This window comes from Osmerus eperlanus, chromosome 10 (assembly GCF_963692335.1).
Source record: "Osmerus eperlanus chromosome 10, fOsmEpe2.1, whole genome shotgun sequence".
Lineage (NCBI taxonomy): Eukaryota > Metazoa > Chordata > Actinopteri > Osmeriformes > Osmeridae > Osmerus > Osmerus eperlanus.
The window spans coordinates 7,463,797-7,488,798 of NC_085027.1; the positions used below are offsets into that span (position 1 = coordinate 7,463,797).

General features: G+C 50.7%; 1 protein-coding gene across 1 annotated transcript in view; it reads left to right on the forward strand.

The window, feature by feature from the left end:
• Positions 1 to 24,773, forward strand: part of furina (furin (paired basic amino acid cleaving enzyme) a) — a 45,155-nt gene extending 20,382 nt beyond the window's left edge. The window contains exons 2-14 of the mRNA XM_062471784.1: positions 1,100 to 1,297; positions 3,535 to 3,663; positions 3,755 to 3,831; positions 10,175 to 10,263; positions 12,259 to 12,431; positions 14,829 to 15,041; positions 16,870 to 16,970; positions 17,356 to 17,459; positions 17,883 to 18,000; positions 18,817 to 18,996; positions 19,135 to 19,259; positions 19,906 to 20,034; positions 21,145 to 24,773. Of these exons, the coding sequence (XP_062327768.1) occupies positions 1,100 to 1,297; positions 3,535 to 3,663; positions 3,755 to 3,831; positions 10,175 to 10,263; positions 12,259 to 12,431; positions 14,829 to 15,041; positions 16,870 to 16,970; positions 17,356 to 17,459; positions 17,883 to 18,000; positions 18,817 to 18,996; positions 19,135 to 19,259; positions 19,906 to 20,034; positions 21,145 to 21,764 (2,256 nt within the window). The 3' untranslated portion in view covers positions 21,765 to 24,773. The remainder of the gene's footprint in view (positions 1 to 1,099; positions 1,298 to 3,534; positions 3,664 to 3,754; positions 3,832 to 10,174; positions 10,264 to 12,258; positions 12,432 to 14,828; positions 15,042 to 16,869; positions 16,971 to 17,355; positions 17,460 to 17,882; positions 18,001 to 18,816; positions 18,997 to 19,134; positions 19,260 to 19,905; positions 20,035 to 21,144) is intronic.
• The last annotated feature ends 229 nt before the right edge of the window (positions 24,774 to 25,002 follow it).

Below are 25,002 nucleotides of genomic sequence, written 5' to 3' on the forward strand. Positions count from 1 at the left end.
GCTTTATGGTGAAGCGAGCAGGAATTCTACCTGGCCTAGGACCAGGTAGTTGTTATTGCGATCCCTCATTGTCTCATGTTTGTGCTGTGAGTTCAGGCCCAGCCCAGCTCCATGAGATGGAGACAGGTGACCTTGTGGAGAAGGGAGCCCACTGTGGCAGCATCTGCCGCAGTCTGTACATGCTGCAAACCAGCAGGGCTCTCAGTATATACTCACATAAACATGCTCTGGCCCCAAAAAGCACTGCTGGTCTGTGGTTTCTGGTGTGGCGTGCATACAGGTGGGTGGTGTTGTGTGGGCAGCTGGCAGCGTAGCGACCTTGGGTATGGTCTTCTGGGTATAGCTTTTGGCAGAGGGAGATAGAGGGAGAGGACTGCTGTGTTGTTGTTTTCGAGACGGTCCTCGTTCTACCGTGCTCCCACACTCGTTTGGTTGTTCTCTCTCTCTCTCCCTCAGTCTGTTTCGCTCTCATTCACATGGCCGTTTCCTCTCCATCCAGACTCGAGAACAGCAGCTCATATAAGGAGTGTGAAGCTGGCTTGTCACTGGGTGCAATCTGCCTCTGTCAACACTGCCAGAGAGAGAAAAGCTGCCTGCCTGCTTACCTCTCTCTCTCTCTCTCTCTCTCTCTCTCTCTCTCTCTCTCTCTCTCTCTCTCTCTCTCTCTCTCTCTCTCTACCTCTCTCTCTCTCTACCTCTCTCTCTCTCTCTCTCTCTCTCTCTCTCTCTCTCTCTCTCTCTCTCTACCTCTCTCTCTCTCTACCTCTTTTACTGTCCCAGGTTATATCTGTATTGTAAAAAGAGCCGAGGAGGGAGTGACGGAACCAAGCGTGTGTCTGCCTGTCTGTGTGTGTTTGTCTGTGTGTCTTTGTATGATTAAGTTAAATAGTTTCGGACCATTTGTGTGGTCCTCTAGCCGGCCCAATGTCACAGTTTTAATGAGTCTCAGCTGCAGCCTTGGTTAGCCTGCATGTCTAATGAGGAGGTCACACGGTAGAACCATCTCTTTAATCCGCCCGTTCGTTTGGGCTTGTCCTCCATGTCCCTTCCCGTCGTCATTACCCAGGACTAATGGGTCGAGCTGAATTGTAATGTTTAGTTATGTAAACACATCCACTGTAATCAAGCACTCCACCACATACAGTATGGTTACATACGTGGTCACATTTATGTTGCGTGTGTGTGCGCGTGCCTTTCCCAGGTGGCGTGGGCGGAGCAGCAGGTGGCGAAGAGCAGGAAGAAGAGAGACATCTACACGGAGCCCTCAGACCCTAAGTACCACGAGCAGTGGTATCTGGTGAGTGCACACATGGGTCAGGTGCTCCGATCAAAGCAACTGAAGTGCATTTGATCTGACAAGCAGTTCATTGCGTGGGTACTTGTAGCATGGAACTAATCCCTTGGTTTAATTGTTCCAAGCATGTTAAATGAAGTGTTGCTCAGCTCCCCCAGAAACATCTCTGAAGAAACTTTGAAGATTTATTGAACTGAATCGCTCAAAAGACGGGAGCGAAACGTTCCTCCGAAATGCTCTGAATGAGATACCCAGGACCTCCAAGGATCTTCTTCAATACTCTCCGATGACCGTTTTAGTCACAGGGCACATCCAGCCAGCATTTAGTCACCCAATGTGTGTTGGCCACTCAGTCCCTCCAGGCGCTGCAGCTCAAGTATGTCTGGTATGGGGGGAAACAGCCTTGCAACGCTCACCTCATCCCAGCGGGATTCCATTAGCGAGATGGCGAGCACATTTTTCTTTGCAATTTCATTCCATTTATGTATAACGGTCCCCAGAGAGTGAACCTATCCCAGCCAAGGCCAGGAATACTAAGAGACACAGCTAATACGAATGTAGGAATATTACTGATGTTCTTGATGACATTGGAGAAGGTATCAGAGGGGTCGGATCCGCTAGCCCGCTCCAGCACGCGTCTGATACCTCTGGTTTCTGCTCGCTTCGCTTCTCAATTATTCAACGCTGGCTCCCGGGCCAGTGGGGAGTTGATTGTAATTCATAACAAACAAACTTTCTGCACTTGTTCTTTTAAAATGCTTGTGACAGAGCTGAAGCGAATCCAATTTCCGCCCCCTCTATGTCCCCTGGCTATTAAAGGTGTGTGTTCGGCGTGCGTGCGTGCGTACGTGCCTTTTTCCTCCACTGTGACTCCCCACAGGAGCTCCCAGCCCTGTCACACTGCAGCAGCAGCATCCTCCACCCCCCACATCCGTTCCACAGCCCCGTCCTACAGGGTGGGGACGGAGAGGGAGATTAGCCAGGACAGCGCCAGGCTGGAAACCCAGGAAGAGTAGATCTACTCTGGGGTGGTTCATGTCATGGTCCGGGTCAGTCGCATCTGTCAGTAGCAGTGTACCACCAGAGTCTGTCCCCCAGAGTCCTGGCCTCTCATTAGCACTGGCCCCGGTTCTCTGTGTGTGTGTGGCTGTGATAAAGGTGTGGCTGGAGCCTCTACGGTTTGCTCCAGTCATTAGTATGTATTACAGCACTGCATATGATGAGACTATCCCCACGCACATAATGACTGGCAATGCTGAAAGCTTAGCCTGGTATATCAAAGGCTCTGTTTTTGTTCCTGCTCTGAGTTTTAATGTTATGAAGTAATGGTGAGATTGAGAGCAGACAGTGCCGTGGTGCACCTGACGGGTTCTCGGAGGGAGGGGAGGAAATCTCTAATGGACCATGATTTTTTTAAAGTAGCCCTTTTTTAGATTTACATTTTTTTGTTTTACCCGCTAAATGTTCTGAGTGGTTGTTTCTTAAGCAAAACATGTTTCAGCTCTTAGTTGTAGTGTTGTGATGCTCTTAAGTCCTTTAATGTAAGGTGAGGCGGGTAATTGAACCAGTAGCACCTGGCTAACTGTACCTCTGGGTGGGAGGGGAAGCATAACGGGGTATTTCAGTCTTAACAGCAGGTATTTGAGGTATTATGGGGTATTTCAGTCAAACCAGGGGGGTTTCAGTCATAACAGGGTATATGGGTCAGATTGAGGGCTGGTGAGGGTGCGTCTGCAGAGGAGGATTTGTGGAGAGAAGCTGCGTCGCAAACAGCCAGACGTGGTATTTGACCAAAGGTTGTCTTCAAATGTGGAGAGAATATCAAAAGGCCTGGGTCGGGATCGCTCTGCCCCGTTATCCAGTCAGCCAGTCAGACGCCGAGGCCTTGGGGGGAGCATCTGCTGTTAGATGTGAAGAGAGGGCAGGCACTGGAGGCTGGCCTCCGCCCCAGCCTCCGCCCCCCAGCCTGAGCTTCCTACAGACGAGACAGCCTCAGCTTCCTCTCTGTCTGGAGGTCTGGAGAGCGGGGGAGTGATGTTGTCTGGCTTTCTGCTATGTTAACACCTCTCACCTTCCTTTTGAAGGCTCATCCCTCATCCATTGCGCCTCTGATAAGCTTGTTTGCCGGTCATCTCGGGATGGCGTCATTCCTGCCGAGTTGGACACGGATGATGAACACGCTCTTCTCAAGATATCCTCTACCCCCACCTTACAGCTCTCCCTTTCTCTCTCCTCCACAGTATAACAGCAACCACCGCGACCTCAACGCCAAGGGGGCGTGGGAGCAGGGCATCACAGGGAAGGGGGTGGTGGTCTCCATCCTGGATGACGGGATTGAGAAGAACCACCCCGACCTCAAACAGAACTACGTGAGTTGTCCATCACGGTAGGCCTGTCTGTCTACCTGTTATGTCTGTGTTTTAACCCTGTGTGTGTGTGTGTGTGTGTGTGTGTGTGCAGGATCCAGATGCCAGCTACGATGTGAACGACGGAGACCCTGACCCCCAGCCTCGATACACGCAGCTCAATGACAACAGGTACCGTGAGACCAGAGCTCGCACACGAGTGTAGGTACAGGACAAAACTGCCAACAGCGGCAGAGTCAAGAGTTAGCATTGTTGTTGTCAAGTGCATCTGTTGTTTTTGGACTCATCCAGCCTGTTGCAGAAACTCCTTAATAAGGGCTTAACGGCAACGGGGTTAAAACTGGCTGATTTGATTGGTGGACGCTGGCGTGTCGTGCGAGGAGCAACCCTGTGCTTGGCTACATGCTGGCTGTCTCGGAGACTGACATCTGTTCTGAAGTTGTACATCAGCTTGCTGCTACCAGGGTATTCCTGTGGCCCAGTTAAGTGGAGTAAATCTACTGGGATTAAGTGAATTTGTGAAGAATACAGCTTTATTGCGGCGGGCCTGGCTGTTAGATAGCATTAAGACTTGTTTACTGCCGCCCCCAAAGGCTCCCCTCTCTCTGTGAATTGATTGAATTAAATTCATCAGCATTAACGAAGCCGGACAGATCTCTGAGCTCCAGACGCAGCGCTCCACTGTTGCCCCCCCCCCCCCCCCCCCCCTCTTTCTGCCCCCTTCTGACTTTCATTAGTGATTTTACGAAATCCGCTGTTTTCGGGCCGCTGGCCAGAGAGTGTCTTTTTTATCTTGAGGCTAACCATGATTGGTGCTGACAGGTAGGGCGAGGAGGAGAGTTGGGAGCTCTGGTGGAAATCACGTATCCCCAACTGAGACCGACTCCCCGGAGACAGCCCCCTGTTCCACATGACAGGCCTGGCTGATCCAGAACCTGCTCTCACTCTTCATCTTTCACTCCTTCCCCCTCTCCTTCCTCCCTTTTGATGAGAGAGAGAGGTGGAGAGGTGAAAGGGGAGAGGCAACAGGAGAGGTAGCTACAGTACAGAAGGCCTTGAGGCTCAGGCTAGCAGACGCACTATATCCAGGACTGCAGTCTGCCTCCCGTAAGACGCGCATTCTAAACCCCCCTGCTAAAAATGAGCCCCTGCCAACACAGTTGCAGGGCAGAGGAGATCTACTGAAACACACGCGCGCGCACACACTTTGCCAGAATTCGGATTCCCCTAGCATAGGCACATCCCACAGTCTGATGATTACCCAGTCCCTCAGTGAGGCTGGAGTAAATGCCTGTGCAGCCTGAATGGGGTGGTGGGTCCTGTGCTCCCAGCCCAACTCTTATCTCCTGCTGCCCAGGCCTGCATCACCTCCCTGTGACACCGCCAACCAGTCCTGTCCAGTGTGTGTGTGTGTGTGTGTGTGTGTGTGTGTGTGTGTGTGTGTGTGTGTGTGTGTGTGAGAGAGAGAGAGGGAGAAAGAGAATGTGTGTCTTGTGTATGTTTGTGTGTGTCTACCCTGGGGGGGTGTGTTTGTGTTTTTTTATTTGCGTGTTTTGAATGTGTACGTGTATGGTTGGTTTTGTGTGTGTGTTAGCAGTGGGTTTGTGTGTTTGGTGTTGGGGTGTGTAAACACCCTACAGGCAGACCCTGGCAGTGTGAGGCTGTAGTAGACTGGATGGGCCTGTTCCCTGCAGAAAGCCAGGCTCTGTTGAGCTTCATAAAGCTGTCTTTCTTTCCACATGGACGGGCAGCAGGGAGGACAGACCTGCAGCAATGTGGCCATTCAGCCCCGTGTTTAAACACGTCACCGTGTGACCTGGCTGTGTGTCTCTCCAGGTCGCACAGTTCGCTCTCCACCGGATCTCTCCTCCACTGGTCAAAAGGTTGAAAGCTATAGATTCAAATGTTGATTCACCGTTTTGGATTTAAAGCTGTAGATTGGAACTGTGGTTTCTTGTTTGAGATCAGTTTGACTACGAATTAAGTCGACTGAGATTTCCTGGAAGGAAATCTAGGCCTGCCTAATACGGTTGATATGCAGATATTAACATTTAATATGGTATCATTAATGTATTCATCGAAAAGACCCAGGGAGTCTCCTCATTTTAAATTCTTCCATTTATATTGAATATTACTGTAACATTCCTTGAGGATATGACACTTATTTTAGACTCGCTCTACAGTTACCACAGTAATGAATCTGTAAATTGAGTGAACTTATTTGGTATTGCTAGTATGGCTTCAATCAGTACTATTAAGTATCTGTGCTCTTTCATCTGAGTGACCACAAGCTTTCCTCTGTCCTCCAGGCTACCAAGCTGCAAACACTCTGTGGTGAGAGCCAAAGAATCTCTGATCAGAGAGAGGGGGGAGTGTGTGCGTGTGTGTGCGTGTGTGTGAGTGCAAATGTGTGCGCCAGATCAGTCGTAGTATCTACTTCTCCTCCATCAGTGTCACATGGCAGCTTTATGGAGTGTGTGATGTGAATACGTCTGTGTATGAGCAAGTCATCTTTATCATTTCACTTACCTGTACATCACTGTCATAAACCGTCATCAACACCTCGCTCTGCGTGCATGTGTTCGTGTCCCGGCGCAGTGGCTGCATGACTAAATGACCTTCATGGCACACAGCCCATATCTGTAGTGGCTGGTGTTCTCCCTGTAGTCCAGAGCAGGTGGGATCAGGCCTGACTGGTCTGGGACGCACCACGATAGCACCCCGAGGTTCTAGAAACTCATCTTGACGTGCCTGTGCTGATGGATGAAGAGTGCTGAATCATTACTGGCACCTGGTCCCAGGACCGTTCATCTGACAGCAGCTCATATTAGCCCCTCGAGATGCTTGCTTTGTGTTCCCCGTCCTCCCCGCATTTTATAAACACTCGCACACCTTGTGTTCCGGAGGTCAACTCATTAGTCAGCTGATTAAGTGTGAGGGAGGGGGAACACTTGTCCAGGTCCGAGGCGAGGGGCGTGGAGTAAAGGCAGCACAGAGACTATTGATGGTTCAGGCCACCGGCGGGGCCTCTGAAAAACACAATGATTTTTCTCTGGATAATTAATGCTGTTCAGGAAAGACTGAGTGAAATTAGAACCATGTGCCAATAGACCAATATGGTATCTTGGAGAGGAGGAGAGAGAGAGTGAGATAGAGAGAGAGAGTTGGAGGGGAGCAAGAGAAAGAGCTAGATGGAGAGGGAAAGAGTAGAAAAGGGAGTGAAGGGGTCAGAGGAAGAGGACGGGAAAATGATTGAGAGGAGAGATTTTGAAGACAGATAAAGGAGGGGAGTATTCTTGCAGAGAAATATTAAGAGAATTTGTGTACAGAATAGAGTTTTATGGCATCCATCTGGGGACTATTTCAACATCTTACGCAACAGGGATGAAGTTTATGTATTTTCCCTGTACATGGGTAATTTGGTACAAGTTATGTTTGCTTTGTAGGAAATATGGCGTCTTTACGGCCCCCTAAAGGTCCACCTGTAGTTTTTCCCTCACAAAACATTAATTTTACGAAGCTGTTTTCCTCATAATTGTTCCCCTTTCATTCTGTCCCTCCCTCCAGTCGGTCTGATTGGTTGAAGCTTACACGTGTAGTTCCTCCCACTCTCATTAATTATGGTAATGTCATGGCCACTTGGGAGCCCGCTGGTTGCCATGGTTTTGTCAGCACCACTCTTGAGTTATTCAGTCTTCCAGTGTCCCTTTAAGACAGGGGCCCTATTCAATCAAACTGATGACCATGCGCCCTGGAGGTTAGGGGCAATAACCAGCGATGGATGGTGTTGGCTCTCACCCAAGGCTAGCTCTAACTTAGTTGGACCGCCACTGAAGCAGACACCAGACACTACGTTTTTGCTAGTTGTTGTCGTCCGCACAGGTTCGTTTCTCCAGGCTCAGTGAGGGGTAGATTGGGCCACCCGTCCCCCTCACTGAAGACATATACTGCTCCCAGTGCTGCGAGGGTGTCCAGCCTGTCAGAGAGCAGGAGAGGTTGTTTTTTTGTGTTGATATGTTTGGTATTTTAGCAGGAGATGTAAATGCGAGCGCCCTGTCTTTGCGGAGACGGGGTGAGCCAGAGTGCTGGATTGAATGCTAATGTATCCGTTAGCTGCGGGCCTTGAGCCAGCCCGCCTGCTGTAACCTGAGAGAGTGTGCCAGTCCCCAGACCCCACAGGGCAGGTGTGTCTGCACTCAGATAAAGCCTGTTGTGCTAACCCTTATTGACTGCATGGACATGGCTCTCTTTGTCTGACTTGTTCCCTCCTAATCTCCATTGTGTTGGGGGGAATCCACAGCTCGGTTACTCAATTTGTAGAAGATCAGAGGATCTTGGGAACAGATTACCAGAATCAGATCATCTCCTTTTTGTTGGAAAACTAAGTGGTGTGTGTGTCTGTCTGTGTGTGTGTTTGTGTCAATGAGATTATGGAGGTTCGTTCAGCATGCCTGTGCAGTGCAGTAGGAGAAGCAGATGGTCAGTAGATAGGATATCACTGATCCTATTGAAGCAAAACCACTGAATTAAACTCAGCACAGGATTCTAATCAGTTAGTAGTCAGCAGGCGAGCGCTTCTCCTCTGGTCTGTGCTGGTGTCAGTGCTGGTTTCCAGTCTGCCCCATCAGACCTGGCCCTCCATACTGTAGCACTTTCTCCAGTGCTGTGGCGGAGAGGAGCTCTGATAAATTAACATGCCAGTCGTAATGTCCTGCTTCTGGCTCTTTAACAGGATGTTAGCTAAATAATGGCAGTTAGAAATATCGGAGTCTGGAGCGTCATTATAATACCTCTAATTTGGTTGCAGCTAAAATGGGTTTTCCTAGCTGAACTCTCCACAATGCCCCTCACAACCCCTGGTTACCCCCTCACAACCCTCCTAGTCCCCCTAAACCCTTGCACATTCCCTAATTCCGCACGCACACTCCCTGAGCCCAACCCCCCATAGAAACCCCTAACTCACCATGTGACCTGGCTATGTGTGGACCCCACAACTAGGTTTGGAATCACATGTCAAGACAACAATCCGTAAAATCGAATAAATAGAAAATTCAATTGGTCGTAGGAAATAGCTGTGGAACATCTTGTCCTTTGCCATTTTGATGGTGACACAAGTTAGCCTAGCTGGCCATGTGATTATTGTCAGTTATGTCAACTCTGGAGAGAGGCCTGATGTGAACCAAGAGGACAGATCGGCCTGGCTTTGTGTGCTCTCTAGTCATGTAAAGAGTATTGCAGATCAGTACTACTCTGCATGGCTGCACACCATACTCAAGACGTTGTTAAGAAAAGATCTCCCATAATGCACTGTGCTCACCCTAGTGACAGCGTGGGCTCTGGTGTGGAAGAGCCTATCAGATTACAGAGATGAACGAGTCAGAGATATGGAGATGGTTCTGGTGTGTGAGACGAAAGCAGACTGTGGTGCATGCTGGGAGTCCAGGCCTGCCCTGCGTCCTATCAGACACACCTGGGCTCGGGCCTATCAGATGCTGCATTTCTGGCCCGCATTCCAAACACACGCTGGGTGTGTGTGGATCACTGGCTGCAGCACGCGGGACACCAGCAGACCCACCACCAGCAACTCAAAGATTAAGTTAACTGGAATACCTCCCATTGTCCTTTCACACTGATAGTGGTGTACATGGGGGTTTTGTGTGTGTGTGTGTAGGCTTTTGTATGTTTTGGCTGTAAGCAGACATTCCCGCATTTGTGTGTGTGAGAGTGCCTATACCCATGGTAGTGAACATATACATGTGTATATGTGTGTGAGAGTGTGTGCGTACGTGCTTGTCTGGTTGCTGCGATGTTAGAAGCGTTCCTCATGATACAATGGGAATGATCCTCAGCCATGTTCACTGGTGCGAGTGGTGCCAGGCCTCCACCCTCCAGACTAACCCCGCTCTCACGTCACCCTGGCAACGCTCGTGTCTTTAACCTCTGGCCCCTGAGCGCAGACTGCGTGTCTAAGGAGATCCCAGAGGACTGGCTGATCCACTACCATGCTCACTGACCCCTACCCCACCCCGGCCATTGTGGGTTAAATGAAGGGAATCCTTTGGAGCACGTCCCTGCAGTCTGGGGTGAGTGGAGGTGGTTAGGAAGGAGCAGAGGTTGTGTGAGGTCAGCCGACTCGGAGGAAAGTCTAATGGCAGGAAATAAAACGGTAGTTACAAGACATCCACAACAAGCCAGGGGTCATAAGCTTCATGCCTTTCTCTTATTGTTGGTCAAGTCTCGTAACGTTCTGCAGCTTTCATGTTGCCTTAACCATGGCCACTCCTGCTTTTTCACTCTAGAAGACAGGAACCACTGAGAACCGGTCAGTCTTCTCCCCTGCTGGCTTCATTCATAGTGTTCTGATGATGACTCTCTCACCAGTGTTGCAATACTGCTGTATTTACTTATATCTAACTCAAGACAGACACGGGAACACTTATAAATAAGTAAAGCTCCCGTAAGAACGTATTGTAACAACATTCTCTCTTTTTCTGTCTCTCTCCCCCCTCCACAGGCATGGCACTCGTTGTGCTGGGGAAGTGGCGGCCGCGGCCGACAACGGCATCTGTGGAGTAGGCGTGGCCTACAATGCCAAGATCGGAGGTACGTTCAGAGGCTGCAGTGTGAGGGTCGGGGTACGTTCAGAGGCTGCAGTGCGAGGGTCGGGGTACGTTCAGAGGGTGCAGTGCGAGGGTCGGGGTACGTTCAGAGGGTGCAGTGCGAGGGTCGGGGTACGTTCAGAGGCTGCAGTGCGAGGGTCGGGGTATGTTCAGAGGGTGCAGTGTGAGGGTCGGGGTACGTTCAGAGGCTGCAGTGCGAGGGTCGGGGTACGTTTAGAGGCTGCAGTGTGAGGGTCGGGGTACGTTCAGAGGGTGCAGTGTGAGGGTCGGGGTACGTTCAGAGGCTGCAGTGTGAGGGTCGGGGCTCCTCCGTATCCTCTCCACTGCTTACACAGCTGGGGCTCTCGGTGCTGTCTCAGTACTGCTGCCAGCTCACTCACATGAGGCCCACAAGGGTGGCCCCCTCATCCTCCTCCACCCTGTTCAACTCTTCTCCTCCTCCTCTTCTCTTTTCTCCCCTGCCCCCCCCCCCCCCCCCCCCCTTCTTCCCGTGGCTTCAGATGACACAGAGACACCCCTTATCTCACAGGGATGCATTTGGTATCCTGAGTGTGTGTGTGTGTGTGTGTGTGTGTGTGGGGGGGGGGGGGTTAGAATTGGGTACAAGTGATGATGTGTGTGTGATTGACAGGCAGAGCACATACCGAACAGTGTGTTCTGTGTGGTTGGCGTGGGCTTGCGAGTGTGTGCGACGATGTGCATCTGCCGCTGGTTCCTCCGGGGCCTGTTCCGCAGGACCGCGTGTAAGCGTGTGTAATCCCCTTAATTACAGCCATCTCTTTCATCCATTCACTGCATGCTCTATCTCATTACTGCTGCAGTCTCCCGCTTCTGCTGGGCTCCTCCACACATTGGTAAAGCCTGGCTGCTCAGTCACGGACTGGGATCTCAGGAGGAGGGACGAGACAGAATCAGACCGCCTGGTCTCAATCATGACTGGACCAGTACCAGATTGTAGTGTGGGCCATAGGCACAGTCTCAAGCTGTTACCCTCAGGACTCTCCGCTGAAGCGCTCCACGTTCTGACTCGGATGCTATTTTGCATTCCATGTCATCCTAGTTCAGTGGGGCTTGACATCCCAGTCTATATGTCACCCCAGTCTCAGTGTGGGATATGCAGTGGCTGCCAGCACTTTGCACGTACAGTACACACACATCTCACATATTGTCCAATGATTGGATGTTACATTACTGTATACCCTCAACACGGTTTGTTGTGTAACCCCCCCCCCCCCCACACACACACACACACACACTCACCCCCCTCCCCAAAAGTAGATTACCACCTTGCTGGTTGCCATGGGAACTGTGTCTTCAAGGATGCCTCAGGAAAACTTCAAAGAGCAGAACTCAGTTTACTTTAACCCCTATGAGGGAGGTGTGAAGGAACCCGACCCTCCATGCTTCAAAGTGAAGAACACGGTTGTTTTGAAGACGTCTGACCTCCGTCCCTCCTTCTCTCCCTCTCTTTCCCTACATCTCTTCTTGTTCGCTGGAATGTGGCAGGCGAAGTAGTAGAATATAAACAGACCTGGAACCATTTAAAACTTTATGGATTGAATATGGCTCCAGCACACACACACACACTCCCTTCATACCCACTTCCTCCCTTCTCCCCTCTGCAGTTAGGGTTTTCTCATAGCAGAGTCCTTTCAGTCAGGCTTGGCCATGGTTTTCATGGAGGGCTACTAAGAAAAGAAGCAAACTCGTTTATCACCTGCAAGTAAGCATTCCCCCTCTCTCTCTGAGCCCCGACAGCCTTTCTTCTCCACATCTTCAGACTTCATTTATCACGTTGTCTGTGGCATTGGCCAGAGACAGGTTGTTAGTTTCAGGCCTGTCAACTGCAGTGACGCGGTCATGTGTCAGTGAGAGAAAGTGTTCTGTTGTGCCAACGGGCATTTTAGAGTGCTTAAAAAAATAAATACAAAAATTCAAGTTTGCAACCTCACCTGTTTGTGTGTCTGGTGTGCTGCAGGAGTGCGCATGTTGGACGGCGAGGTGACAGACGTGGTGGAGGCCCAGTCGCTCAGCCTCAACCCTCAGCACATCCACGTTTACAGTGCCAGCTGGGGCCCCGAGGATGATGGGAAAACCGTGGATGGCCCCGCCAAGCTCGCCAAGGAGGCATTTTTCCGTGGCGTCACAGAGGTGGGTGTGTGCGCTTGTGTCTTCACGGCCTTGATTTTATTCTTGCCGTTTCAGCGCTGCTTCTTTTATGAATTCAGATGCTGCTGTGTGTCTCCTGTTGAAAACACAGTACATAACTATGTATTGAACTATTCACCCACAAGAGCAGCTCTCCAAGCAAGCGTACTTTTGACCCTGGCCCACTGAACAAATGGAAGCTTGAATTGAAAAACATGTTTTCAAGTCAAGTTTTAAAAGTCTATTAACAAGCAGGAAGAGAAATCTGAATACAAAGAATGGAAATAAATATATATTCTGTCACATTCATAGCCATCTTAAGAGCATTCCACTTAATCTTATCCTTTTTTTGAAGCAGTTTCTCGTTAGCTGGTATGTCACAGAACCAGGGGTATTTAGATTGGATGTATCGTATCAAGGTTGAACACACATTCATCTGAGAATGCAGAGACGCACATCCACAGTGTTTAAAATATAAACTTTTCTTATCTTATGTCTTACAAAAAAAGTGTGCAAGGGAAATGCCTGAGACATATCCCTGCCCCTAGCCCTAGGCGCCATATCTGCCATGGCCACATGGGTCATGTCTGCGCTTACAAAGACCCTCAGACAGACAATGAAGAAGCACTTTGCATTACCCACAGTGTGTGTGTGTGTGTCCATGTTAAACTCATTGAGCGTTTTGATCAATTCCTCAAGGGTCAGTCGAAGCATGGCCCACATAGAAAGAAGGTTTTCAGTGACACTGTTAAGTAGCATGTCTCTGTCTCTGCCTCTGGCCAGACACTTTGAACACGAAGATAATCACCTCACCCTGGTACCAGCCCTGCTGGATCCTGCATTCACATTCTAGAATATCGTGGAGTTCACGTTCCGCAGTATCATCAAGAGCTGTCTCATTAGGCTGCAGTCAGCGGAACCCTGGCCCAGGTATGGTGACACAGGTGACACGGAACGTCTGTTTGCTGTAAAGGGACAAGGGACTCATGATGGTCACGTAATTTGACTTGTTCCTGATAGCAGGGCTTTGTTCTCACACACACTCTGTGTTTGCCCAGGGATGCTGGCAGCTGGCTAAGGGCATAAGTGGATGGATTAGCCTACAGACAGCATGCCAGCCAGCCTGCCTCCGGCCTGCCCGCCTGTCCAGTCATCCATCCTTCACATCTATCCATCCATCTAGCTAATGCCCAGCCAGGTCCAATGGTAATAGGCTTCCACTGCAATTCAAATGTAAAGCCCCGATGAGCACCACAACATACACAAAGAGAGTGGGGCACTGCCCAGACACATACACACACACACAACATGAACAGGCAGGTTTGAAGGGGCAAATATACATCTGTGGCCCTTCACAACTGTCTCTCTTTGTGACAAGAGGCCTCAATGGAAAGCAGATGGACATGTACAGTACAGTGAAGACACACACGCTGTACCAAACCACTGTGGTGAGAAGATGGCGTCGGCGCAGAGCTGGGGCTGGGGCTGGGGCTGGTTTGTTTACACGGTCACGGGTGGTTGCATGTGATCAAAGCAGGGCGGACAATGAAGCATTCTCAGTTCAAATATTTCTTCAATAAAGCATTCTGCCTCTCAATATAAAGCCTCTGTGTATATTTATAGAGCCGGCTGATGGGGCTCCGCCCCCTGATTCATTAGCCGGGCCTGTTGACGCACTCCAGTCTGGGCCGTTGTCCTTACAGCTGCCGTTGTGCATTAAGGCTCTTTGATGGGGACCACTGAGTGTTAAAAAGCCACTAGGATGTATGGAGGGGTGCGTGTGCGTTTGGGGGTGGGCGGAGAAGGGGGGAGGGGGGCTGGCGGCCCCTAATGAGTTTGACTGTAGTATCAATGGGAATGGGAATCTCTTCTCAACTGAAAGGGAGTTTTTGTTCTTGCGGTCCCTCTCATTAGTGGTAGATCACAGAGACGCACATCCATCCATCTGGTCTAGAGAGACACGTCTGTCTGACACGCCTGGATTGTGGTGCCATTCTGTCTCACTGTCCGTGTCTCTCTCTCCGTATGTCTCTCTGTCTGTCCGTGTCTCTCTCTGTATGTCTGTCTGTCTGGCCGTGTCTCTCTCTCCGTATGTCTCTCTGTCTGGCCGTGTCTCTCTCTCTGTATGTCTCTCTGTCTGGCCGTGTCTCTCTCTCTGTATGTCTCTCTGTCTGTCCGTGTCTCTCTCTCTGTATGTCTCTCTGTCTGTCCGTGTCTCTCTCTCTGTATGTCTCTCTGTCTGTCCGTGTCTCTCTCTCCGTATGTCTCTCTGTCTGGCCGTGTCTCTCTCTCCCTGTTTGTCTCTCTCTTCCTGTCCGTGCCTGTCTCTCTCTCTCTCTCCTCGTCTCTCTGTGTCTGTCCTGACTGTTTCTCCGTGTGTGTGTCCGTCTGTCTGCGCAGGGTCGTGGGGGGCTGGGCTCCATCTTTGTGTGGGCGTCGGGTAACGGCGGCCGGGAGAGGGACAGCTGTAACTGCGACGGCTACACCAACAGCATCTACACCCTGTCCATCAGCAGCACCACCCAGAACGGCAACGTGCCCTGGTACAGCGAGGCCTGCTCCTCCACCCTGGCCACCACCTACAGCTCTGGAAGCCTCAACGAGAAACAGATTGTGAGTTATGCTCACACACACACACACACACACACACACACACGTGTACAAACACGTGCACGCCTCATTCTGTGAGAATCGTATTAGAAAGAATAACCATACTGCACCCTGCATCATCGCCGTTACTGTGATGTTGAGGCGGAGAGTTGAGCCTGGGGGAGAAAGGACGTTTTATGGTGACCCTGAGCATGTCAGATAACCCAACATCTGTCTAACTGTGGATAATATCTGCCAATAGCTGTGTGTGTGGGTGTGTGTACGAGCCGGAGTGTGTGCTCTGACCTCCGAAGATGTGGTGTGTGTGTGTGATCTGTGAGGGTGTGTGTGTTGTGGTAGTCTGTCCTGTGAGAGTCTTGTGCTTGCCGACCCCAGGGCGCTCTGTGTTAAACTCTGACATCAAACGGCTTCCACTGTGAAGTGGAGACAGACCATTCGACAAGGGTCCTGGGGGGTGAGCATGGGTGTGTGTGTGAGTCTGTGTGTGAGAACCATTCAGGGATATGACTGTGAGGAATGGAGACTGATGTGCAGTTGATCCTGTGTGTTTATGTATGGTGTACAGTAGACTTGACCCATGGGAGCCATACAGCTTCTCAGATGTCTGAATCACTGCCAAAGCACTAATCCAGACGCTCCATCCTGTGTTCTTTAGAGCTTTGATTTCTTTTAAGGCAACTTGTCCCTGGTCCTGAGCCAGCTGCTGCTTCTTCTTCCCTAGCTGCTCATCTTCCAGGCGGGTTCTCGAGGTTACTTGTGTTCTCTGGGTTCTGTTGTTCTCTAGGTGGTCAGGGTTCTCTAGGTTGGACCAGGCAGTGTGCCCTCTTCAGCTTTCGACATAGGGATTCTGCTCACGCTAAGGAGACGCCTCTCTCTCTCACTCACTCACTCTCCCTCCCCCCTCCTCTCTCTCTGTCTCTCCCTCTCCCCTCCTCTCTCTCTCTCCCTCCCCCTCCTCTCTCTCTCTCTCCCTCCCCCTCCTCTCTCTCTCTCTCCCTCCCCCCTCCTCTCTCTCTCCCTCCCTTGTTCGCTCTCCCCCTACTCCTGCTTTCCTATCTCGTACAGCTATTTGAATTAAGTAATGTGGACTGCTGAAAACCCATCTCCTTGTCTGTCGCTTTTCCACAGACCTGTCAAACGCATATACGCACACACACACACACACAAGGCAGATCTCTTCCCTCTTCACAGTGTTGCCCTGGTGGACAGCTGGCCCACTGACATGGCATCTCACTGACATGTATCAGTCCCACTCAGCTAATGGTTCTGTCCCTCATATGGGCAGGGACGTGACAGGGGGCAGGAGGGGTGTGAAAAGAGAGATAGGAGGAAGGGAGGGCAGTGAGAAGGAGAGTCAGAGGAAAACGAGGGAAGATGTGATGGGGGGAGGGAGTGAGAAAGGGGAGAGGGAATTTTCCGGTGTCTGCAGGAGATAATAATAGTGTATTCATGAGTCTGTCTGACTGTGTTGCGGGTGGATCAGTTTGTTCTGTGCTTGGGAGGTCCTAGAGCCATGCAGCACACTAGGACCCCCCCTGCACTAGGCCCCAGGCATGGCCACATCATTTATTTAATGGAACCAACTGCCACATCATTCATCCTACTGATTGCTTCATCAAACAGTCATTTGTCTGACCATATGAAACAGAGGGGGTCTGTGTAGGAACATGCTGGAGGAGCACCTTTCTTCAGTAGAGCCTTGGTTCTGTGATCATCTTCATCATCGTCACCGCAAGGAGGATGCACACACTCACCAACACACACACACATACACACACACACACGGACACTGTACCTGTCTCACCATGGCTCTCCTTTCTCTTCCTGTCAGGTGACCACCGACCTCAAACAGAAATGCACCGAATCTCACACGGGCACGTCAGCTTCCGCCCCATTGGCTGCTGGGATCATCGCCCTGGCGCTTGAGGCCAAGTGAGTGACCTCTGACTTCTCAGCATTCGTTTCTGTCTTCCTATTGGCCGGCCTGCCTCCGGGTTATGTCTCTGGTCTCTTAGTGACACTGCAGTTTCCCAGCAGGCTATCCAGTCACAGTGCTGCATCACTGTGTGCACACATCAGCTTGGTACTGTAGTACACTGCATTTCATCTCCGTGAGAGAGAGTGTGTGTGTGTGTATGTGTGTCTTTTGGCTCTCTTTTGGCTCACATTCCTGCTGCGTTCTTGACAGCCTCTTGACAACCGTTGCTGTGTTGTTTGCTGTTGCTTGTAGGTTTGTTGTTTTCAGACTTTCAGACTCTAGTGAACACATGATAGGAAGTGCACTAACAGAGGTGGTGGTTGTTTGTTGACGTTGCAGTCCCCAACTGTCCTGGAGAGACATGCAGCACCTCGTGGTGAGGACCTCTAAACCCGCCCACCTCCTCACCAACGACTGGAGGACCAATGGAGTCGGCCGCCAAGGTACAGCAAGGTCTCCTATTGGCTTAGCCCAGCTTCTCCCCTTACCAGGCTTTGTGATCTTTCAGATCAACATGGGGACTAATAGAAATTGTGTTAACATCCGTTGATTAAAATCGCTTTAATGTGGCTGTTCTAGAGGCCAGGCCTCTGGGTGTGGAGGGGTTCTGATCAGCCAGCAGCTGGAGACATGCTCTAATCTAATACTGAACCTCTTATTGAGTTAGGACTGGAACCCCGATGACGTTGCCTTCATCAGTCTGATATCGATCTCTCTCTCTCTCTCTCTCTCTCTCTCTCCCTCCCTCCCACCCCCCCCCCCTTCTCTGTCTCTCTCTCTGTCTCTCTCTCTGTCTCTCCCTCCCTCCCACCCCCCCCCCCTTCTCTTGCTCTCTCTCTTCTCTCTCCATCTCCTCTCCCTCCCAGTGAGTCATTCTTATGGGTATGGTCTGCTAGACGCCAGTGCCATGGTGAGCATGGCTAAGACCTGGACCAGCACGGGACCCCAGAGGAAGTGTGTCCTGACCATGGTGGCAGAGCCAAGGTTAGAGCACACACACACACACTGTCTCGTTCATGCATGCACACACTCCCTCTCTCACTCGTTCTCTTTCACACACACTCAATCATGACTGAGTGCTGTCCCTGTGAAATTGAAGCTGCAGCCAGTCCTACCTGTTGGCTCAATCTGCAGCTTGGCAGATGTTGAGAATAGGTAGGCTTTGTGTGTGTGTGTTTGTGTGTGTGTGTGTTGCTCCCGGGGCCCTGGGTGCTTTAGTGGTGTGATGGAGTGTGGGAGGAGCTGGAGTGTGACTGTCACGACCTGATTCCATTATTACATCCTCAACATGCTGCTTTAGGGCCCTACAAGACACTATGCAGGCTTGTGTGTGTGTGTGTGTGTTGAGGGGTGCGGGGGATGATCTGAGCCCATAGGACAATGTAGAGAGAAGAAATCGCACACTCATTAGGCTTCATCTCTCTCTCTCTCTCTCTCTCTCTCTCTCTCTCTCTCTCTCTCTCTCTTCCCCCCCCCCCTTCCTTCCCTGTCTGTCTATGGTACTTGCCAGTGTGTCTTAAACCCTGTCTTTCTGAGAGGGCAGAATCCTGTCCTGTGTTGTTGGGGCTGAGATGCTAAGATGATTGGACATAGTAGAGAATCTGCTACCCTGGTCCTGCCTATCCCAGTTGCTAATTCTGCTCAAGGCCTCAAACCCTGTGACACAAGTCTCTCTCTGACACACACGCTCACCAACACCCACCCTCACACTTCCACACACAAGGACCTGCCAACAGAACAGTAAGCCACTTATTTTTGTCTAAACCAATTTGTGTGTGTGCATGTGTGTGTAAATGACAGGAACATTGGCAGCAACCTGGTGATAACAAAGACCGTGGACGCCTGCCTGGGAACAGCCAGTCACGTGAGCGCCCTGGAACACGTCCAGGCTCAGCTGACACTGTCATACAACCGCAGAGGCAATCTGGCCATCCACCTCACCAGTCCTCTGGGGACACGCTCCACTCTGCTGGCGCCCAGGTATGCACACACACACACACACACACACGGAAGCTGTCACTCACACCCTCAGCCGTTCTCTCCATCCTCTCATTTTCTCGCCTTTTCCCCCCCCACATCTTCCTGTCCTCCCACCTTCCGTTCTCTGTGTTGTCCCAGACCTCGCGACTACTCGTCAGAAGGCTTCAACGACTGGGCCTTCATGAGCACCCACTCCTGGGACGAGGCCCCGGGGGGCCAGTGGACCCTGGAGATAGAGAATGTGGCGGGGGCCAGTGACTATGGTAGGGTCAGTCTCGCACACTAGTCCGACCATGTTTGGAAGTTTAATGTTCGCTCTTGTTACAGATGTGCTGAATGGCGTCACACACACACATATATACAAACACACATACGGACACACATCGCCCTACAGTAAGTTAGTGTGAATTGGAGCAGGGAGGAACCATTCTGTCTCTGGCTCACCCGCAATTACCCAGATAGGGCCCACCCAGGTCAACCTGCCCTATCTCTCTCTCTCTCTCTCTCTCTCTCTCTCTCTCTCTCACCCTCTGTCTTTTTCTCACCAGTGATTTGTGAAAGTGGGCCCCAATGTCTAACTGTTCTCGTAAAATAACTCTGTTTTGGTGTAGATTTATGCTTACTTCTATGAATCTTTTTCTGTCCGGCAGTCCAGGAAATCCCAGAATATATGGCTGGATGGGTAGAGGCTGCAATTACAGCTGCTAGCCTGAGAAGAGCCAAGCCTCGCTGGGTAGACTGTGGCCTCGGGAGGGCTTCTGGGTGCATGTGAACTCAACTGTGTTCTCTCCTCCCTCCCTCCCTCTCTCTTTCTCATTCTCTCTCTCTCTCTCTCTCTCTTTCTCTCTCTGTCCTTCTCCCCATCTCTCGCTTGCTCTTGCTCCTGCCTTCCGTCTCCCTCTCTCTCAGGCACGTTGACCCAGTTCACCCTGGTTCTGTACGGCACCGGCTCCGCCTCCCCCAGCTCATCGGAGAAGGAGTGGTCCCGGGCAGTGAACGGCAGCTGCAAGACCTTCGACCTGCAGCAGATCTGTGTCGGTAAGACCCTCCTCGCCTGTCGACGCCTTTCACCATGCAGTTACCATGGACACCGGTTGAAAATATTGTCTGAGCAATCACTTCTATGACAACTGTACACAGCAATACAGTAAACACACACACAACAACCTCGTACTGACGGACTACAGCAGATTTCAGTCTGGGGTGTTGAGTTTGGTCTGTCAGGTTTTTACTGAATGACCTGGGCGCTGTAGACCATACGATACTACTGCACCATGTGGGACAGGGGCAGTCTGCCCCCTTCAGGCTCCCAGGAGACACTACATGCACACGGGCCAAGGTGACTCTGTAGGGAGTGATAATATGTGATACTGAGGCAACCAGCCTGAAAGCCTGAAATGTTTTACATTGAAGTAGGGTCTTATTTATGCTTCATCTGATTCATAAACACTGGCATCCCCTATCCCCTCCTCTGCCCCTTTCCTCCTTTTCCTCCAGTCTCTTTAACAAGGAGAGAATGACACCTTATTAAAAGGACCTTTAATCAGAGACCCGGAGCTGCGGGCTGGAGGAAATGTCTCGTGTGTGTGTGTGTGGCACGCGCACACACCTGTAAGTGAAATAGGGGGACAGAGACTAAATTAGATTGTGATATATTGAGGGAGAGAGAGAGCTAAAGCTAGAGGGAGGGAGAGAGCGAGGAATCACAGGGAAATAGTCCAAGAAAAGTGTTGGAAAGAGATCCAGACCCCAGACACTCACATGGCTAAGCTGAACTGGCACTGTCCCAGTTCACCTCAGATTAAGACTGCTGGGCCTGTTAGAGGTCTGTACTGGATGCTTGTGACGTGACTGCTAACTGGGAGTGCCAAGTACAGCTGAGGGGCCCAGAAATGTCTCATATCCTCAGCGGTAATATGTAGGATTTGAATAGGAGCTTTGTCTGCCTTGGCACACAACCTTCCCAGCTCATCAACACGTCCAAACGCCACACACTGCTCTGGCACGAACCCGACTCTCCGCAGCCTTGACATGGGAGGGGAGCTCTGGAGCAGATCATCACGATGTTATCCGTTTACGACTGACGTTTACTGAAATCCTCCCCGATTTACGATGACCTGGTCTCTCCCTGTGTCCCTGTGTTCCCAGAATGCAGCGCTGGCTACTACCTCTTCCGGCAGGGCTGTGTGAAGGAGTGTCCAGCAGGCTTCACGGGGGGGTCCCAGCCCGTCAACTTCACCCTGGGGAACTACGCCGAGCCTGCGTCTGTTCCCGCCTGCCTGCCCTGCCAGGCCCCCTGCGTCACCTGCCGCGCCCCCGACCCCATGGCCTGCCTCTCCTGCCCCCCGCACAGCCACCTGGACCCCGTCACCGCCACCTGCATCCACCTCAACCAGATCGAGCGGGATTCCCCGGGGGGCTTCCTGGTCGGGGCGGGCAGCGCCGGTGGCCCCACCCCGGCCCAGCCCACCTCCAGCCTGCCCGTCACCATCGCCGTGCTGAGCTGCATGGCCATCATGACCACCTTCGTGTGCGTCTTTGTGCTGCTGCAGATGCGCTCGGGGGCCACGGTCAAGCTGCCGTCCCTGGAGGCCGGGGCGGCGGGCCTGAGGGAGGGCCTTGGTCTGGGAGGGGCCGGCAGGGTGGTGGCGTATCGCGGGATCCCCTCGATGTGGGGGGAGGACGGGATGAACACGGACTCTGAGAACGAAGAGTTTGACGGCCACAATGAGAGGACTGCCTTCATCAAAACGCAAAGTGCTCTTTAACGCCCCCCCCCTCCCTGTCTTCCACCCCCCCCCCTTTCCCCCCCACTCATCCGCCCTGTCCCCCCCCCATATCTCTATCGCCCACACCTGTCCACACATGACAGGTTTAATCACGGTCTTCTGTGGTCCTATCCCTCCCCCCTGCTTCCTTGGCTCCCTGGTTCCAGTCTTCCTTGGCCTGCAGGTGACCTGGTGGCAGCCTGCTGTCTGTCTGCCAGGGTCTGGGACAGCCTGAGCGCACTCCCTTCACACTCGACTGCTTTTCTATTAAACTGGCAGTGTGCCCTCTCTCGCCCCCTATCATTTAGAGACACGGAGTGTGTCTGACAGAGAGTGTGTCTGAGCCTCCATAGGCTCTCAGGGCATCCCTGTGTCACAATAAACAAACCATCATTGTTTACTCCCACTGTCTCTCTCTCTCTCTCTCTCTATCTTTTTTTTCAATGTCAGTCCCAGTGCAGTAGCCGAATGAGATTGTCAAATGAGACATGACTCTTACGTTTGTATGCTTGGGGGGGTGCGTGTGTGTGTATATACATGGTAAACAGGTGTGTTGTAAACACACAGCTGAGTTCTAAATCATGCCTGTATCATCTTTGCCCACAAACTCGGTGCATTTTGCTCTCCTAGGCACCGCCCCCCCCCCCCCCCTCCCCCCCCCATCCCCCCAACTTTTCCTCATCCCATCAGGGGCTAGGGGATGCTGGGTTTAAGTGATTCATTCAGTTATATAAGGTTTTTTCAGTTGTTAGGGCTTGCCACCATATCCCCCATATAGTTTAGAGCGCAACACTGTCAACGGAGCTGTGCCCAGCACCAACCCCAGATTCCTTTTGGATCTGCAATAAACCCCATTTCCAATCACAATTCTTATTGACTTCCTCTGCAGGCTGCTAATTGGCTGTCACATGAAGCTGGAAAGAGGGTCTTTGAAGAGTGCGTGCGTGTGTGCAGGGCTCAGTGTAACACGAGTGACTTATTATTGAGACAATGGCTTTTCAGCGTGAAAGTCTGTTGAGTGAGAGAGGGGGCTGTGATGGAGAGGGCTTTCACACGCTGCAAAGCTGACAGAATCAAAAAGCCCAGCTGGGAACACCAGACCCCCCCTAACCCTGGGCTCTGTCGTAGGCCTCCTTCAACATGGTTGGATAAAGAGTCTGTGTTCAGTCAGTCGAACAGTGGCAGTAATGATCCCTGATCCAGTAGTGTGGATGGATGTGGGGTGTTTGGGACTGAAGGCCTGTCTGGGAGATGGAATTTGTGAGTATTCTACTCCCCATCCACTCCGGAAGCTCTGAGGATCATGCACCACATCCACTCTAGAAGCTCTGAGGATCATGCACCACATCCACTCCAGAAGCTCTGAGGATCATATCTCCCTCCCCACCTGCTTCTGATCAGACAAAGATATTAGTAGTTTAATACACCCCATATCAAATACTGTATAACACTATCGCCCAAAACCATTTTTTTCTATTCATATCTTTTTAGGTGAAACACTTTTTAAAGGGATTTTTTAGGAGTTTATGTTTTTTAGGACTCCAACCATGTGTCTTGTTTCTACAATCTGCCCCTCTTAAACAATGTACATCCCTTCAGACTCATATCTCTAACAGTCTCGTCCTGTTTGGTAGAGATGATGGTGGACAATGATATTATGCATTTTCAGTGCATAAGTGGGGTTCCCGCTGATTGGAGTTGTCATGGCGATGACGTGCATGAGCTTGAGGCAGCTGTCCGTTCTGTCCTCAGCCACAGCGAGGTTCCAGAGCAGCAGAACAACCTCGGCGTGCTCGTCAGCCAGGTCACCATGAGTGGATACCTACATCCCAAAAAAGAAACTTCTTGTAAGAATTTCCACCTACTAGTTCCACTTCGTTTTAAGGCTTTCAGTGACGTTATCTCAGTGTGTTTGTTTGTGTGTGTGTGTGTGTGTGTGTGTGTGTGTGCGCGCATGTGCGCGTGTGTGTGTGCGTGCGCCACTGCATGTCCATAGGAATGGAAGAGTCTCTTGGGAACTTGCACCCTCTAGAGCATAAACTGAATACTACACCATCAGATTGCTGCCCAAGTCCTCACCAAACCTGTCTCAACACTAACTGAAACCTGAATCTATTGGATGGGTAGAAACCTATGTAATTGAGAGGCACATTAAGGTCTATCAATGCTGGATCATGCTGTAGATGTGTAACTTGGTGTGTATGTTAGGGTTGAGGGGGTGATGGAGAATAGGGGTAGGAAATGAGTTCCCGTGTTTCATTTAACAGGTCTTTATAAACTGTCTGGATTGATGAGCCACGGTGTTGAAATTAGATTATTCATGGTTTTATTTTTCTCCATTGATTACTTCCAATCAGTGAAGTAATTTTGTTCTGTTTACGTTGTCGGTTTTTCCTGCCTTGGAGAACAGTGACTATCATCTTCCTACTGTTCTCAGTGGGGAGAGTGGAGGCACTAAGATGAGCAGTAATAATCTGTACGCTTCAACATACAGACACACACATACAGAAACACACACATACACACACACACACACACACACACACATAGAAACACATGGAAGCTACATACATAAAAACCCACAGCAGTTATCGGTTGTGGAGGGAGGAGGTTGAGAATGTATCCTACCCACACACTTAAGGGCTGAATCAGATTGTGTGCGTGTGAATGTGGCTGTGTGTGTGTGTGTGTGATAGAGGAAACACACTTCAGGGGGTCTGGCAGGGCAGCTCCATGAAGCTCTGCTCACCTCCCTCTATGAGGTCACCTGCGGTGACGGAGAACTGTACCTTACACCCATGAGGACTAATGTAACAGAACGACTATCTTAGACTGGACATTTAACCCTAAAATAAGGCCTATTTTTGTACTATATATATATGGTGCAGTGTAATTTTCTTGTAATTTAAAGTTTTCTTTTGTTTTTGATCTTATTTTCTTTTTATTTAATTGATGTCAATATGCGGATTATAGATTCTACGAAAATAAAGATCTATGCAAACTTCAAAACGTGTCTTTGGGTTTTGAATGGAGATGAATCGAAATGGGAAGTGATCTCTCAACAAATGCTAGTAACCGAAACAAAGCAACTTGTGTGCTACCTGTTCAACACATGGGTATTGTGCACGGTGTAACACGTGTGCAGCAAAGTGAATTATTCTGATTTTAATAAACGTCGCAACTGCCATAGTTTTTAGGAAAACATTTAGTATTGGACAGGCCTTGTTAGTAAAGGCCT